General features: G+C 56.9%; 1 protein-coding gene across 1 annotated transcript in view; it reads left to right on the top strand.

The window, feature by feature from the left end:
- The first annotated feature begins 364 nt into the window (after positions 1-364).
- Positions 365-15220, top strand: part of EVI5L (ecotropic viral integration site 5 like) — a 28305-nt gene continuing 13449 nt past the window's right edge. Inside the window, exons 1-7 of the mRNA XM_054295044.1 lie at positions 365-496; positions 2216-2305; positions 4852-4949; positions 7031-7091; positions 8076-8129; positions 10356-10388; positions 13729-13867. Coding sequence (XP_054151019.1) covers positions 365-496; positions 2216-2305; positions 4852-4949; positions 7031-7091; positions 8076-8129; positions 10356-10388; positions 13729-13867 — 607 coding nt within the window. The remainder of the gene's footprint in view (positions 497-2215; positions 2306-4851; positions 4950-7030; positions 7092-8075; positions 8130-10355; positions 10389-13728; positions 13868-15220) is intronic.

Below are 15220 nucleotides of genomic sequence, written 5' to 3'. Positions count from 1 at the left end.
ATTTGGTTTGATGAGGTCCCTCAAGAATGGGTTTGAGGTGGATCAAACTCCTCAGAAATGGATTTGGGTTTGATCAAATCCCTCAAAAAGGGGTTTGGGGTGGATCAAATTCTTCAAAAATGAGTTTGGTTTGACCAAATCCCTCAAGAATGAATTTGGGGTGGATCAAATCCTTCAAAAATGGGTTTGGGTTGGACCAAGTCCCTCAAGAATGGGTTGGGTTTGATGAGGTCCCTCAAGAATGGGTTTGAGGTGGATCAAACTCTTCAAAAATGGGTTTGGGTTTGACCAAACTCCTCAAAAATGGGGTTTGGGATGGATCAAATTCTTCAAAAATGAGTTTGGTTTGACCAAATCCTCAAGAATGAGTTTGGGGTGGATCAAATCCTTCAAAAATGGGTTTGGGTTTGACCAAACCCCTCAGAATCTGGGCTGGTTCCTCACCACCTTCCCCCTGCCCGTGGCCACGCGTGGCTGTGACATCTTCATGTACGAGGTAGCCCCAAATCCACCCCATACGGGGCATTCGGGGCAAAAAATCCCAAAAAAATGGGTTGGGTTTGAGTAATCCCTCAGAAATTGGTTTGGGTTAAAGAAATTCCTCAAGAATGGGTTTGGGGTGGAACAAATCCCTCAGAAACGAGTTTGGGGCGGATCAAACGTCTCAAAAAGGGTTTGGGTTTGAGTAAATCACTAAAAAGTGGGTTTGGGTTTGACCAAGTCCCTCAAGAATGAGTTTGGTTTGATGAGGTCCCTCAAAAATGAGATTGGGGTGGATCAAATTCCTCAAGAATGGGTTTGGGGTTTGACCAAGTCCCTCAGAAATGAGTTTGGGGTGGATCAAATCCCCCAAGAAGGGGCTCTGGGGTGGCCCTGGTGACCCAGACATGACCCAGGGTGGCCCCGGGGTGGCCCCGGTGGCCATGGTGACCACGTGGGGCTGTCACAGGGGTGGGGTGGCCCCAATGACCCAGGGTGGCTCCAGGGTGGCCGTAGTGGCCCCAAAGTGGCCCTGAGGTGGCTGTGGTGGCCCCGATGGCCATGGTGACCAGGTGGGGTGGTGGCAGGGGTGGGGTGGCTCCGAGGTGACCATGGTGGCCCCGGGGTGGCCCTGATGGCCACAGTGACCGGGCAAGGTGATGGCAGGGGTGGGGTGGCCCCAGTGACTCAGGGTGGCCTCAGGGTGGCCCCGAGGTGACCATGGTGGCCCCGATGGCCCTGTGGTGGCCCCGATGGCCACGCTGACCAGGTGGGGTGGTGGCAGGGGTGGGGTGGTCCCAGTAACTCATGGTGGTCCCGTGGTGGCCCCGATGGCCGCGCTGACCAGGTATGGCGGTGGCAGGGGTGGGGTGGTCCCGTGGTGGCCCTGATGGCCGCGCTGACCGTGTGGCCGCGTCGGTGGCAGGGGTGGGGTGGTCCCGTGGTGTCCATGGTGTCCCCGATGGCCGCGCTGACCATGTGGAGCGGTGGCAGGGGTGGGGTGGTCCCATGGTGTCCATGGTGGCCCCGATGGCCGCGCTGACCGTGTGGCCGCGTTGGTGGCAGGGGTGGGGTGGTCCCGTGGTGGCCCTGATGGCCATGCTGACCATGTGGAGCGGTGGCAGGGGTGGGGTGGTCCCGTGGTGGCCCTGATGGCCATGCTGACCATGTGGAGCGGTGGCAGGGGTGGGGTGGTCCCGTGGTGTCCATGGTGGCCCCGATGGCCGCGCTGACCGTGTGGAGCGGTGGCAGGGGTGGGGTGGTCCCGTGGTGTCCATGGTGGCCCCGATGGCCGCGCTGACCGTGTGGAGCGGTGGCAGGGGTGGGGTGTTCCCGTGGTGTCCATGGTGGCCCCGATGGCCGCGCTGACCATGTGGAGCGGTGGCAGGGGTGGGGTGGTCCCGTGGTGTCCATGGTGGCCCCGATGGCCGCGCTGACCGTGTGGAGCGGTGGCAGGGGTGGGGTGTTCCCGTGGTGTCCATGGTGGCCCCGATGGCCGCGCTGACCGTGTGGAGCGGTGGCAGGGGTGGGGTGTTCCCGTGGTGTCCATGGTGGCCCCGATGGCCGCGCTGACCGTGTGGCCGCGTCGGTGGCAGGGGTGGGGTGGTCCCGTGGTGTCCATGGTGGCCCCGATGGCCGCGCTGACCAGGTATGGCGGTGGCAGGGGTGGGGTGGCCCCGTGGTGTCCATGGTGGCCCCGATGGCCGCGCTGACCGTGTGGCCGCGTCGGTGGCAGGGTCTGGAGATCGTGTTCCGCGTGGGGATGGCGCTGCTGCAGTTCAACCAGGCCGAGCTGGTGCAGCTGGACATGGAGGGCATGTCCCAGGTACCGGCCCCAACGAGGGGTGGCCTTGGGGGGTTTGGGGTTGGTCAATGGGGTGGGTTGGGATGGGCTTGGGGTGGTTTTGGGCAATGGGGTGGGTTTGGGGTGGGGTTGGTCAGTGGGGTGACCATGGGGTGCGTTTGGTCAGTGGGGTAGGGTTGGGATGGGTTTTGGGGTGGGGTTGGTCAGTGGGGTGGGCTTGGTCAGTGGGTTGGGGTTGGTCAGTTGGGGTGGGTTTGGGTAATAGGGTGGGTTTGGTCAGTGGGGTGGGGTTGGGATGGGTTTGGGGTGGGCTTGGTCAGTGGGTTGGGGTTGGTCAGTGGGGTGGGGTTGGGCAATGGGGTGGGGTTGGGGTGGGCTTGGGTTGGGTTTGGGTTTGGTCAATAGGGAGGGTTTGGGTAATGGGGTGGGGTTGGTCAATGGGGTGGGTTTGGATAAGGGGGTGGGTTTGGATGATGGGGTGGGTTTGGATGATGGGGTGGGTTTGGGTAATGGGGTGGGTTTGATCAATGGGGTGGGGTTGGTCAGTGGGGTGGGTTTGATCAATGGGGTGGGGTTGGTCAATGGGGTGTGGTTGGTCAATGGGGTGGGGTTGGTCAATGGGGTGGGTTTGGATAAGGGGGTGGGTTTGGATGATGGGGTGGGTTTGATCAATGGGGTGGGGTTGGTCAGTGGGGTGGGGTGGTCAATGGGGTGGGCTTGGTCAATGGGGTGGGCTTGGTCAGTGGGGTGGGGTTGGTCAGTGGGGTGGGCTTGGTCAATGGGGTGGCTTGGTCAGTGGGGTGGGGTTGGTCAGTGGGGTGGGTTTGGATGATGGGGTGGGTTTGGATAATGGGGTGGGGTTGGTCAATGGGGTGGGGGTTGGTCAGTGGGGTGGGCTTGGTCAATGGGGTGGGGTTGGTCAATGGGGTGGGTTTGATCAATGGGGTGGGGTTGGTCAATGGGGTGGGTTTGATCAATGGGGTGGGTTTGATCAATGGGGTGGGGTTGGTCAATGGGGTGGGGTTGGTCAATGGGGTGGGGTTGGGTAATGGGGGTGGGTTTGATCAATGGGGTGGGGTTGGTCAGTGGGGTGGGGTTGGTCAGTGGGGTGTGTTTGGATGATGGGGTGGGTTTGGATAATGGGGTGGGGTTGGTCAATGGGGTGGGGTTGGTCAATGGGGTGGGGTTGGTCAGTGGGGTGGGCTTGGGGTGAGGTGGCCTTGGGTTGGGTTTGGAGTAGGGTTGGTCAATGGCGTGGCTTTGGTCAGTAGGGTGGGTTTGATCAATGGGGTGGGGTTGGTCAGTGGGGTGGGGTTGGTCAATGGGGTGGGTTTGATCAATGGGGTGGGGTTGGTCAATGGGGTGGGGTTGGTCAGTGGGGTGGGCTTGGGGTGAGGTGGCCTTGGGTTGGGTTTGGAGTAGGGTTGGTCAATGGCGTGGCTTTGGTCAGTAGGGTGGGTTTGATCAATGGGGTGGGGTTGGTCAGGGGGTGACTTTGGTCAGTGGGGTGGGTTTGGGGTGGCCTTGGGGTGGATTTGGTCAGTGGGGTGGATTTGGGGTGGGCTAGGCTCGGTGGCCTTGGGATGGATTTGGGGTAGGGTTGGTCAGTGGGTGGGTTTGGGGTGTGTTTGGTCAATGGGGTGGGGTTGGGGTGGCCTTGGGGTGACCTTGGGTAGGCTTGGTCAGTGGGGTGGGGTTGGGATGGGTTTGGGGTGGGTTTGAGGCGTGTTTGGTCGGTGGGGTGGGGTTGGGGTGGCCTTGGGGCGGACTTGGTTAATGGGGTGGCTTTGGTCAGTGAGGTGAGTTTGGGGTGGGTTTGGTCAATGGGGTGGGTTTGGGGTTGGGTGGGCTTGGTCAGTGGGTGGCTTTGGTCAGTGGGGTAGGTTTGGGGTGGGTTTGGTCAGTGGGGTTGGGGTGGGTGGGAGTTGGTCAGTGGGGTGGGGTTGGGGTGGATTTGGGTTGTGTTTGGTCAGTGGGGTGGATTTGGGGTGGATTTGGGGTGGGTTTGGTCAATGGATGGGTGTGGTCAATGGATAGAATTTGGGGTGGATTTGGGGTGGGTTTGGTCAATGGAATGGGTTTGGGGGTGGATTTGGGGTGGGTTTGGGGTGGGTTTGGTCAATGGATGAAATTTGGGGTGGATTTGGAGTGGGTTTGGTCAATGGATGGGTGTGGTCAATGGATAGAATTTGGGGTGGGTTTGGGGTGGGTTTGGTCAATGGGATGGGTTTGGGGATGGATTTGGGATGGGATTTGGGGTGGGTTTGGGGTGGGTTTGGTCAATGGATGAAATTTGGGGTGGGTTTGGGGTGGGTTTGGTCAATGGGATGGGATTTGGGGTGGGTTTGGCCAACAGGATGAGTTCATCCCCATTTTGCCCTGGTTTTCCCCATTTTGTGCCATTTTTTCCCCTATTTTGTGCCATTTTCCCCCATTTTTGGTCCAAATTGTCCCCGATTTGTTCTGAACTCCCCGATTTGGGGTGAATTGTCCCCGATTTGGGGTGAATTGTCCCCGATTTGTTCTGAACTCCCCTGCTGTGGGGGTGACCGCGTTCCCCCCCGCAGTACTTCCAGAAGGTGATCCCTCACCAGTTCGACTCGTGCCCCGACAAGCTGATCCTGCGCGCCTGCCAGGTCAAGTACAACCCCCGCAAGATGAAGAGGTCAGGGCACCTCTGTCCCCGTGTCCCTGTGTCCCTGTGTCCTTCTGTCCCCTCTGTCCCTCTGTCCTTGTATCCTTCTGTCCCCGTGTCCCTGTGTCCCTGTGTCCTTCTGTCCCCTCTGTCCCTCTGTCCTTGTATCCTTCTGTCCCTCTGTCCCTGTGTCCCTGTGTCCTTCTGTCCCCTCTGTCCCTCTGTCCTTGTATCCTTCTGTCCCCGTGTCCCTGTGTCCCTGTGTCCTTCTGTCCCCTCTGTCCCTCTGTCCTTGTATCCTTCTGTCCCCGTGTCCCTGTGTCCCTGTGTCCTTCTGTCCCCTCTGTCCCTCTGTCCTTGTATCCTTCTGTCCCCGTGTCCCTCTGTCCCTGTGTCCTTCTGTCCCCTCTGTCCCTCTGTCCTTCTGTCCCCTCTGTCCCTCTGTCCTTGTATCCTTCTGTCCCCGTGTCCCTCTGTCCCTGTGTCCTTCTGTCCCCTCTGTCCCTCTGTCCTTGTATCCTTCTGTCCCCGTGTCCCTCTGTCCCTCTGTCCTTCTGTCCCTCTGTCCTTGTATCCTTCTGTCCCCGTGTCCCTCTGTCCCTCTGTCCTTCTGTCCCTCTGTCCTTGTATCCTTCTTTCCCCTCTGTCCCTGTGTCCTTCTGTCCCCCTTGTCCCTGTGTCACTCTGTCCCTGTGTCCCTGTGTCCCTCTGTCCCTGTGTCCTTCTGTCCCCTCTGTCCTTCTGTCCCCTCTGTCCCTGTGTCCCTGTGTCCCTCTGTCCCTCTGTCCCTCTGTCCCTGTGTCCCTCTGTCCCTGTGTCCTTCTGTCCCCTCTGTCCCTGTGTCCCTGTGTCCCCTGTGTCCCTGTCCCTGTCCCCTGTTCTTATCCCCTGTCCCTGTCCTTGTGTCCCTCTCCCATCCCTGTCCCCTCTGTCCCTGTCCCCTTTGTCTTTGTCCTCTCTGTCCCTGTGTCCCCGTCCCTGTCCCTGTTCCTGTCCTTTCTGTCCCTTTCCCATCCGTGTCCTTGTCCCCTCCATCCCTGTCCTCAGCTGTCCCTGTCCCTGTCCTCTCTGTCCCTGTCCCTGTCCCCATCTTTTGTCCCTGTCCCCTTTGTCTCCATCCCCTTTGTCCCTGTCCCTGTCCCTGTCCTTGTGTCCCTTTCCCATCCCTGTCCCCTCTCCCTGTGCCCTGTCCCCACCTTGTCCCTGTCCTTGTGTCCCTTTCCCATCCCTGTCCCCTCTCCCTGTGCCCTGTCCCCACCCTGTCCCTGTCTTTGTCCTCTCTCTGTCCCTGTGTCCCCATCCCTGTCCCTGTCCCTGCCCCCCTGTTCCTGTCCCCATCCCTGTCCCCACCTGTCCCTGTGTCCCTGTCCCTGCTGTCCCCGCCCTGTCCCCATGTTGTCCCCTCTGTCTGTGTCCCCTCGTCCCTGTCCCCAGCTGTCCCTGTCACTGTGTCCCTGTGTCCCTGTCCCCACCCTGTCCCTTTCCCATCGCTGTCCCCGTCCCCATCACTGTCCCCTGTGTCCCTGTCCCTGTCCCTGCCCCCCTGTCCCTTTCCCATCCCTGTCCCTGTCCTTGTGTCCCTTTCCCGTCCCTGTCCCCATTGCTGTCCCCTGTGTCCCTGTGTCCCTGTCCCTGTTCCTCTGTCTCTGTCCCTAGGTGTCCCCTGTCCCCGTCCCTGTCCCTCTGTCCCCAGCTGTCCCCAGCTGTCCCCAGCTGTCCCCAGCTGTCCGTGTGTCCCTGTCCCTGTGTCCCTGTCCCCAGCTGTCCCCAGCTGTCCCCAGCTGTCTGTGTGTCCCTGTCCCTGTCCCTCTGTCCCCAGCTGTCCCCAGCTGTCCCTGTCCCTTTGTCCCTGTCCCGGTCCCCTGTCCCTTTGTCGCTGTCCCTGTCCCCAGTCCCTGTCCCTCTGTCCCCAGCTGTCCCCAGCTGTCCGTGTGTCCCTGTCCCTGTGTCCCTGTCCCTGTCCCTCTGTCCCCAGCTGTCCGTGTGTCCCTGTCCCTGTGTCCCTGTCCCTGTCCCTCTGTCCCCAGCTGTCCCCAGCTGTCCGTGTGTCCCTGTCCCTGTGTCCCTGTCCCTCTGTCCCCAGCTGTCCCCAGCTGTCCCTGTGTCCCCAGGCTGGAGAAGGAATACGCCGCCCTCAAGAGCAAAGAGATGGAGGAGCAGATCGAGATCAAGGTGACACAGCTGGGGACACCTGGGGACATTGCAGGGACACCTGAACACACCTGGGGACACTGCAGGGACACCTGAACACACCTGGGGACATCTGAACACACCTGAACACACCTGGGGACAGCTGGGACACTGCAGGGACACTGCAGGGACACCTGAACACATGGGGACACTGCAGGGACACTGCAGGGACACTGCAGGGACACCTGAACACACCTGGGGACACTGCAGGGACACTGCAGGGACACTGCAGGGACACCTGAACACACCTGAACACACCTGGGGACACTGCAGGGACACTGCAGGGACACCTGAACACACCTGAACACACCTGGGGACACTGCAGGGACACTGCAGGGACACTGCAGGGACACCTGAACACACCTGAACACACCTGGGGACACTGCAGGGACACTGCAGGGACATTGCAGGGACACCTGAACACACCTGAACACACCTGGGGACACCTGGGGACACTGCAGGGACACTGCAGGGACACCTGAACACACCTGGGGACACTGCAGGGACATTGCAGGGACACCTGAACACACCTGAACACACCTGAACACACCTGAACACACCTGGGGACACTGCAGGGACACTGCAGGGACACCTGAACACACCTGGGGACACTGCAGGGACACCTGAACACACCTGAGGGACCCCTGGGGACATCCCTGGGGACACTGCAGGGACACCTGGGGAAAACTGGGCACACTTGGGGACAATCCTGGGGACAGCTGGAGGACATCCTTGGGGACATGCGGGGTCACCTGGGGACAGCTGGGGGACACCTGCGGACATCTGGGGACACCTGGGGATGCCTGGGGACATTCCTGGGGACACCTGGGGGCATCCCTGGGGATACATAGGGGCACCTGGGGACACATGGAGTCACCTGGGGACGGCTGGGGGACACCTGGGGGACATGGGGACATCTGGATCACCACTCATTGTCCCCTCCCTGTCCCCTCCGTGTCCCCTCAGCGGCTCCGCTCTGAGAACCGCCTGCTCAAGCAGCGCATCGAGACCCTGGAGAAGGTGAGCACCCCAAAAATCCTCCCCAAAAACCCCAAAAATGCCCCACAAACCCCTGAAACGCCCCACGGAACCCCAAAAGAACCCCTAAAACACCACATGGAACCAGAAAAACCCCAAACCAAACCCAAACCACTGCATGGAACCCAAAAAAAAAAAAACCCCTAAAACGCCACATGGAACCCCAAAAAACCCCAAAACACCGCAGAGGACCCCAAAAAACCCTAAAACACCACATGGAACCCCAAAATACCCTAAAACACCGCAGAGGACCCCAAAAAACCCTAAAACACCACATGGAACCCCAAAATACCCTAAACACCGCAGAGGACCCCAAAAAACCCCAAAACACCGCAGAGGACCCCAAAATACCCTAAAACACCGCAGAGGACCCCAAAAAACCCTAAAACGCCACATGGAACCCAAAGGAAACCTCAAAACGCCACATGGAACCAAAAAAAACCCAAAACGCCCCCAAAACCAAACCCAAACCGCTGCATGGAACCAAATAAAAAAACCCCTAAAACACCGCATGGAACCCCAAAAACAAACCAAAAAACCACCCAAAACACCCCCAAACGCTGCATGGAATCCATAAAACCCCCCTGAAAAATCCAGAATACTCAAAACAACCCCAAAAACCAACCCAAACCACTGCGTGGAACCCAGAATACCCCAAAGCACTGCATGGAACCCCAAACCCCCCCAAAAAAACCCCCGAAACACCGCATGGAGCAAAACGAAAAACACCAAAACCCCCAAAGCCAAACCCAAACCATCACAACATTCTCATTTTCCACCCATAAACCCCCAAATCTTTGGGAATTTGGGAACTGGGGAATGCCGGGAGTGCCGAGGCGGGCTGGGCTGGCTCTGCCCCGGCCTCTGGCGCTGTCACTGTCACCGCTGTCACTGTCACTGTCACCGCTGTCACTGTCACCGCTGTCACTGTCACTGCTGTCACTGTCACTGTCACCGTTGTCACTGTCACCGATCTGGCTCTGTCACTGTCACTGTCACTGCTGTCACTGTTGTCGCTGCCCTGTCTCTGTCTCTGTCACTGTTGCTGCTGTCCCTGCCGTGGCTCTGTCGCTGTCACTGTCGCCGCTGTCACTGTCACCGATCTGGCTCTGTCACTGTCACTGTCGCTGCTGTCGTGCTGTCCTCACCCGGCTCTGTCACTGTCACCGATCTGGCTCTGTCACTGTCACTGTCACCGCTGTCACTGTCACCGCTGTCACTGTCACCGATCTGGCTCTGTCACTGTCACCGCTGTCACTGTCACCGCTGTCACTGTCACTGTCACCGCTGTCACTGTCACCGATCTGTCTCTGTCACTGTCACCGCTGTCACTGTCGCCGCTGTCACTGTCACCGATCTGGCTCTGTCACTGTCACTGTCACTGTCGCCGCTGTCACTGTCACCGATCTGGCTCTGTCACTGTCACCGCTGTCACTGTCACTGTCACTGCTGTCACTGTCACCGATCTGGCTCTGTCACTGTCACTGATCTGTCGCTGTCACTGTCCTCTCCTGGCTCGCTCTGCCTCTGCCGCTGTCGCTGCTGTCCTGACCCAGCTCTGTCCCTCCCACTGTCCCTGTCCCTGTCTCTGTACCTGTCATGTGTCCCTGTCCCTGTCCCTGTCGCTGTCCCTGTCTCTGTACCTGTCACTGTGTCCCTGTCCCTGTCCCTGTCCCTGTCCCTGTCTCTGTGCCTGTCACTGTGTCCCTGTCCTTGTCCCTGTCGCTGTCTCTGTGCCTGTCACTGTGTCCCTGTCCTTGTCCCTGTCGCTGTCCCTGTCCCTGTCCCTGTCTCTGTGCCTGTCCCTGTGTCCCTGTCCCTGTCCTTGTCCCTGTCACTGTCCCTGTGTCCCTGTCCCTGTCCCTGTCCCTGTCCCTGTCTCTGTGCCTGTCCCTGTGTCCCTGTCCTTGTCCCTGTGTCCCTGTCCTTGTCCCTGTCGCTGTCCCTGTGTCCCTGTCCCTGTCCCTGTCCCTGTCCCTGTCGCTGTCCCTGTGTCCCTGTCCCTGTCCCTGTCCCTGTCCTTGTCCCTGTCGCTGTCCCTGTGTCCCTGTCCCTGTCCCTGTCCCTGTCTCTGTGCCTGTCCCTGTGTCCCTGTCCCTGTCCCTGTCTCTGTACCTGTCACTGTGTCCCTGTCCCTGTCCCTGTCGCTGTCCCTGTGTCCCTGTCCCTGTCCCTGTCCCTGACCGTCTCTCTGTGTCCCCTCCCCAGGAGAGCGCGGCCCTGGCCGATCGCCTGATCCAGGTACCGCCCGCCTGTCGCGATAATCCCGACATTCCCCGTTTGCCCGACAGAAACGCGACGTTTCCCCGACGTTTCCCCCATTTTCCTGGTTGATTTTCCCGTTTTTCCCCCCCAATTTCCTCGATTTTACTGATTTTTTTCCCCTCAATTTATTTCCCTCATTTTCCCGATATTTCCCCCATTTCCCCGATTGATTTTCCCCATTTTCCCAGTTGATTTTCCCAATTTGTTTCCCCCAATTTCCCCGATTTTTCCCCCCCAATTTATTTCCCCGATTTTCCCAATTCCCTCAATTTTCCTGATTTATTTCCACCATATTTCCCTGATATTTTCCCGATATTCCCAATATTTTCCCAATAATCCCAATATTTTTCCAATATGTTCCCCAATATCTTCCCTATTTTCCCAATATTCCAAATATTTTCTTGATAATCCCAATATTTTCCCAATAATCCCAGTATTTTCCCAATATTTTCCCAATATATTCCCAATATTTTCCTGATATTCTCCTGATATTTTCCCAATATTTCCCCAATAATCCAAATATTTTCCTGATATTTCCCCAATAATCCCAATATTTTCCTGATATATTCTCCATTTTCCTAATTGATTTTCCCGATTTCCCTGATTTTTTCCCTGATTTTCCCAATTGATTATGCTGCTTTTTCCTGATTTTCCTGATTTATTTTCGTGATTTATTTTCCCTATTTTTCCCCGATTTCCCCAACTTTTTCCCCCAATTTTTCCCCAATTTTTTCCCCCCAATTTTCCCCCTGATTTTCCCTGTATTTTCACGATTTATTTTCCTGATTTTTTCCCTCAATTTTCCCAATTTATTTCTCCAATTTTCCTGATGAATTTCCCCGATATTTTCCCCCATATTTTCCTGAATTTCCTCCCCAATTTTCCTGATTTATTTTCCCCCCAATTTCCCTGATTTTCCCTATTTTTCCCCAATTTTTCCCCCTAATTTTCCTGAGATTTTCCCCAATTTATTTTCCCGATCTTTTCGCCCAATTTTCCCAACTTTTTCCCAATTTGTTTTCCTGAATTTCTGATTTTTTCCCTGATTTTCCCAAAATTTTTTCCCGATTTTCCTGATTCTTCCCCCAGTTTTCCCGATTTTCTTCCCAATTTCCCTGATTTATTTTCCTGATTTATTTCACCAATTTTCTTCCCCAATTTTCCCAACTGATTTCCCCAATTTTCCCAATATTTTTTCCGATATTTTTCTGATTTCCCCAATTTATTTACCAGATTTATTTTCCTGATTTTCCCAATTTATTTTCCCAGTTTTCCTCTCTGATTTTCCTAATTTATTTTCCCAACTTATTTCCCCAATTTCCCTGATTTTCCCAGTTTTTTCCCCCAATTTTCCTGACTGATTTTCCCTGATTTATTTTCCTCAATTTTCCCCATTTTCCTCCCTCCCCTCCCCCAGCCCCACTTTTGGGGGGATTTTCCTTTTTTCTGCCTTTTTTTTCCACCTTTTTTTCTGCTTCTCTGGAGGCTCCTGCGCATCCTGGGGGGAATTTGGGGGAATTTTGATGGAATTTGGGGGAAATTTAGGGGATTGGGGGAATTTGGGGAGATTTTGAGGAATTTTGGGGGGAATATTGGGGATTTTGATGAAATTTTAGGGGGAATTTGGGGGAAATTTTGAGGAATTTTGGGGGGATTCTGGTAAATTCAGGGGGAATTTCAAATTTTGGGGTATTTGGGGAAATTTTGATGGAATTTTAGGAAAATCTGGGGGATTTGGAGGATTTTGGGGGATTTTTTTTTAATTTTAGGGTAATTTGGGGGAATTTTGGGGGAATTCTGATGAATTCGGGGGAAATTTTGGGAGATTGAGGGATTGGGGGGAATTTCAAATTTTGGGGAAATTTTGGGGCAATTTGGGGAATTTTTGGTGGGATTTTCGTAAATTTTGAGGAATTTTGGTGAGATTTTGGTGAATTTTGGGTGATTTTGGGATTTGGGGTGGAAAGCGGCGATTAGAGGAGTTTGGGTGGAATTTGGGGTGGGGCAGGGGACAAATGGCCCTGGAGATGTCCCCAATATCCCCATTGTCCCCAGGGCCAGGTGACGCAGGCACAGGAGGTGTCAGTATCCCCACGGTGTCCCCACTGTCCCCAGTGTCCCCAATGTCCCCAAGGTGTCCCCTGTATCCCCAGGGCCAGGTGACACTGTCCCCAGTGTCCCCAAGGTGTCCCCAAGGTGTCCCCTCTGTCCCCAGGGCCAGGTGACACTGTCCCCATTGTCCCCATTGTCCCCACTGTCCCCTCTGTCCCCAGGGCCAGGTGACACTGTCCCCATTGTCCCCATTGTCCCCTCTGTCCCCAGGGCCAGGTGACACTGTCCCCAATGTCCCCACTGTCCCCTCTGTCCCCAGGGCCAGGTGACACTGTCCCCAGTGTCCCTATTGTCCCCTCTGTCCCCAGGGCCAGGTGACACTGTCCCCACTGTCCCCTCTGTCCCCAGGGCCAGGTGACACTGTCCCCACTGTCCCCATTGTCCCCATTGTCCCCTCTGTCCCCAGGGCCAGGTGACACTGTCCCCACTGTCCCCACTGTCCCCTCTGTCCCCAGGGCCAGGTGACACTGTCCCCATTGTCCCCACTGTCCCCATTGTCCCTTCTGTCCCCAGGGCCAGGTGACACTGTCCCCAATGTCCCCACTGTCCCCACTGTCCCCTCTGTCCCCAGGGCCAGGTGACACTGTCCCCAATGTCCCCATTGTCCCCTCTGTCCCCAGGGCCAGGTGACACTGTCCCCATTGTCCCCACTGTCCCCATTGTCCCCTCTGTCCCCAGGGCCAGGTGACACTGTCCCCATTGTCCCCATTGTCCCCATTGTCCCCTCTGTCCCCAGGGCCAGGTGACACTGTCCCCATTGTCCCCATTGTCCCCTCTGTCCCCAGGGCCAGGTGACACTGTCCCCACTGTCCCCATTGTCCCCTCTGTCCCCAGGGCCAGGTGACACTGTCCCCATTGTCCCCATTGTCCCCTCTGTCCCCAGGGCCAGGTGACACTGTCCCCATTGTCCCCACTGTCCCCATTGTCCCCTCTGTCCCCAGGGCCAGGTGACACTGTCCCCATTGTCCCCATTGTCCCCTCTGTCCCCAGGGCCAGGTGACACTGTCCCCACTGTCCCCATTGTCCCCTCTGTCCCCAGGGCCAGGTGACACTGTCCCTGCTGTCCCCATTGTCCCCTCTGTCCCCAGGGCCAGGTGACACTGTCCCCATTGTCCCCACTGTCCCCATTGTCCCCTCTGTCCCCAGGGCCAGGTGACACTGTCCCCATTGTCCCCACTGTCCCCATTGTCCCCTCTGTCCCCAGGGCCAGGTGACGCGGGCGCAGGAGGCCGAGGAGAACGACGTCATCCGGCGCGAGCTGGCGCTGGTGAGGCAGCGCTGCAGCTCGGCCACCGAGAGCCTGAGACGAGCACAGAGCACGATTCGAGAGTTACAGGTGTGTCATTGTCACCTGTGTGTCACTGTCACCTGTGTGTCACTGTATGTGTCATTGTATCCCCTGTGTGTCACTGTGTGTCACTGTGTGTCACTGTGTGTCACTGTGTCACTGCGCTGGTGAGGCAGCGCTGCAGCTCGGCCACCGAGAGCCTGAGGAGAGCACAGAGCACCATTCGAGAGTTACAGGTGTGTCACCTGTGTCACCTGTTTGTGTCACTGTGTGTGTCACCGCGTGTCACTGCGTGTCACTGTGTGTGTCACTGTGTGTCACTGTGTGTCACTGTGTCACTGCGCTGGTGAGGCAGCGCTGCAGCTCGGCCACCGAGAGCCTGAGACGGGCACAGAGCACGATTCGAGAGTTACAGGTGTGTCACCTGTGTCACCTGTGTGTGTCACTGTCACCTGTGTGTCACTGTGTGTGTCATTGTATTCCCTGTGTGTCACTGTGTGTGTAACTGCGTGTCACTGTGTGTCACTGTGTGTCACTGCGTGTCACTGCGTGTCACTGTGTCACTGTCCCGGTGCCAGCGCTGCAGCTCGGCCACCGAGAGCCTCAGGAGGGCTCAGAGCACCATCCGGGAGCTGCAGGTGTGTCACTGTCACCTGTGTGTCACTGTCACCTGTGTGTGTGTGTCACTGTCACCTGTGTGTGTGTGTCACTGTGTGTCACTGTGTGTCACTGTGTCATTCTGTGTCACTGTGTCACTGTGTGGCACTGTGTGTGTCACTATCACCTGTGTGTCGCTGTCACCTGAGTGTCACCTCTGTGTCACCTGTGTGTGGCGCTGTGTGTGTCACTGTCGCCTGTGTGTCATTGTGTCATTGTCACCTGTATCACCTGTGTGTCACCTCTGTGTGTCGCTGCCCCAGTGACAGCACTGCAGGTGACATTTGGTGACATTTGGTGGCATTTGGTGGCACAGGTAACTCCTGCATGAACGAGGATTTCTTGGCAGGTGGGAGGTGACACTTGGTGACATTGGGGACATTTGGGGACGGGGTAACCCCCATCTCTTGGAGCAGCTCATGGCAGGTGGGAGGTGACCTTTGGTTGCCTTTGGTGACATTGGTGACATTGATGATATTTGGTGACATTTGGTGACATTGGTGACACAGGGTAAGCCCCACCTGAGCGAGGAGTTCGTGGTGGTTGGGAGGTGACACTGGGGACATTTGGAGACATTTGGGGACATTTGTCACACAGGGTAACCCCCGGCTGAGCGAGGAGTTCGTGGCTGAGGGGGGACGATGGTGAGGTGACATTTGGGGGCATTTGGGGACAGTGGTGACACAGGGTAACCCCCGGCTGAGCGAGGAGTTCGTGGTGGACATTGGGGAGGTGACACTGGTGACATTGG

Source organism: Melozone crissalis, unplaced genomic scaffold (assembly GCF_028551555.1).
Source record: "Melozone crissalis strain CALT ecotype California unplaced genomic scaffold, PUWL_Pcris_2 ptg000473l_1, whole genome shotgun sequence".
NCBI lineage: Eukaryota > Metazoa > Chordata > Aves > Passeriformes > Passerellidae > Melozone > Melozone crissalis.
The sequence above is the reverse complement of the archived record's forward strand: the minus strand, read 5'-3'. Positions and strand labels throughout refer to the sequence as shown.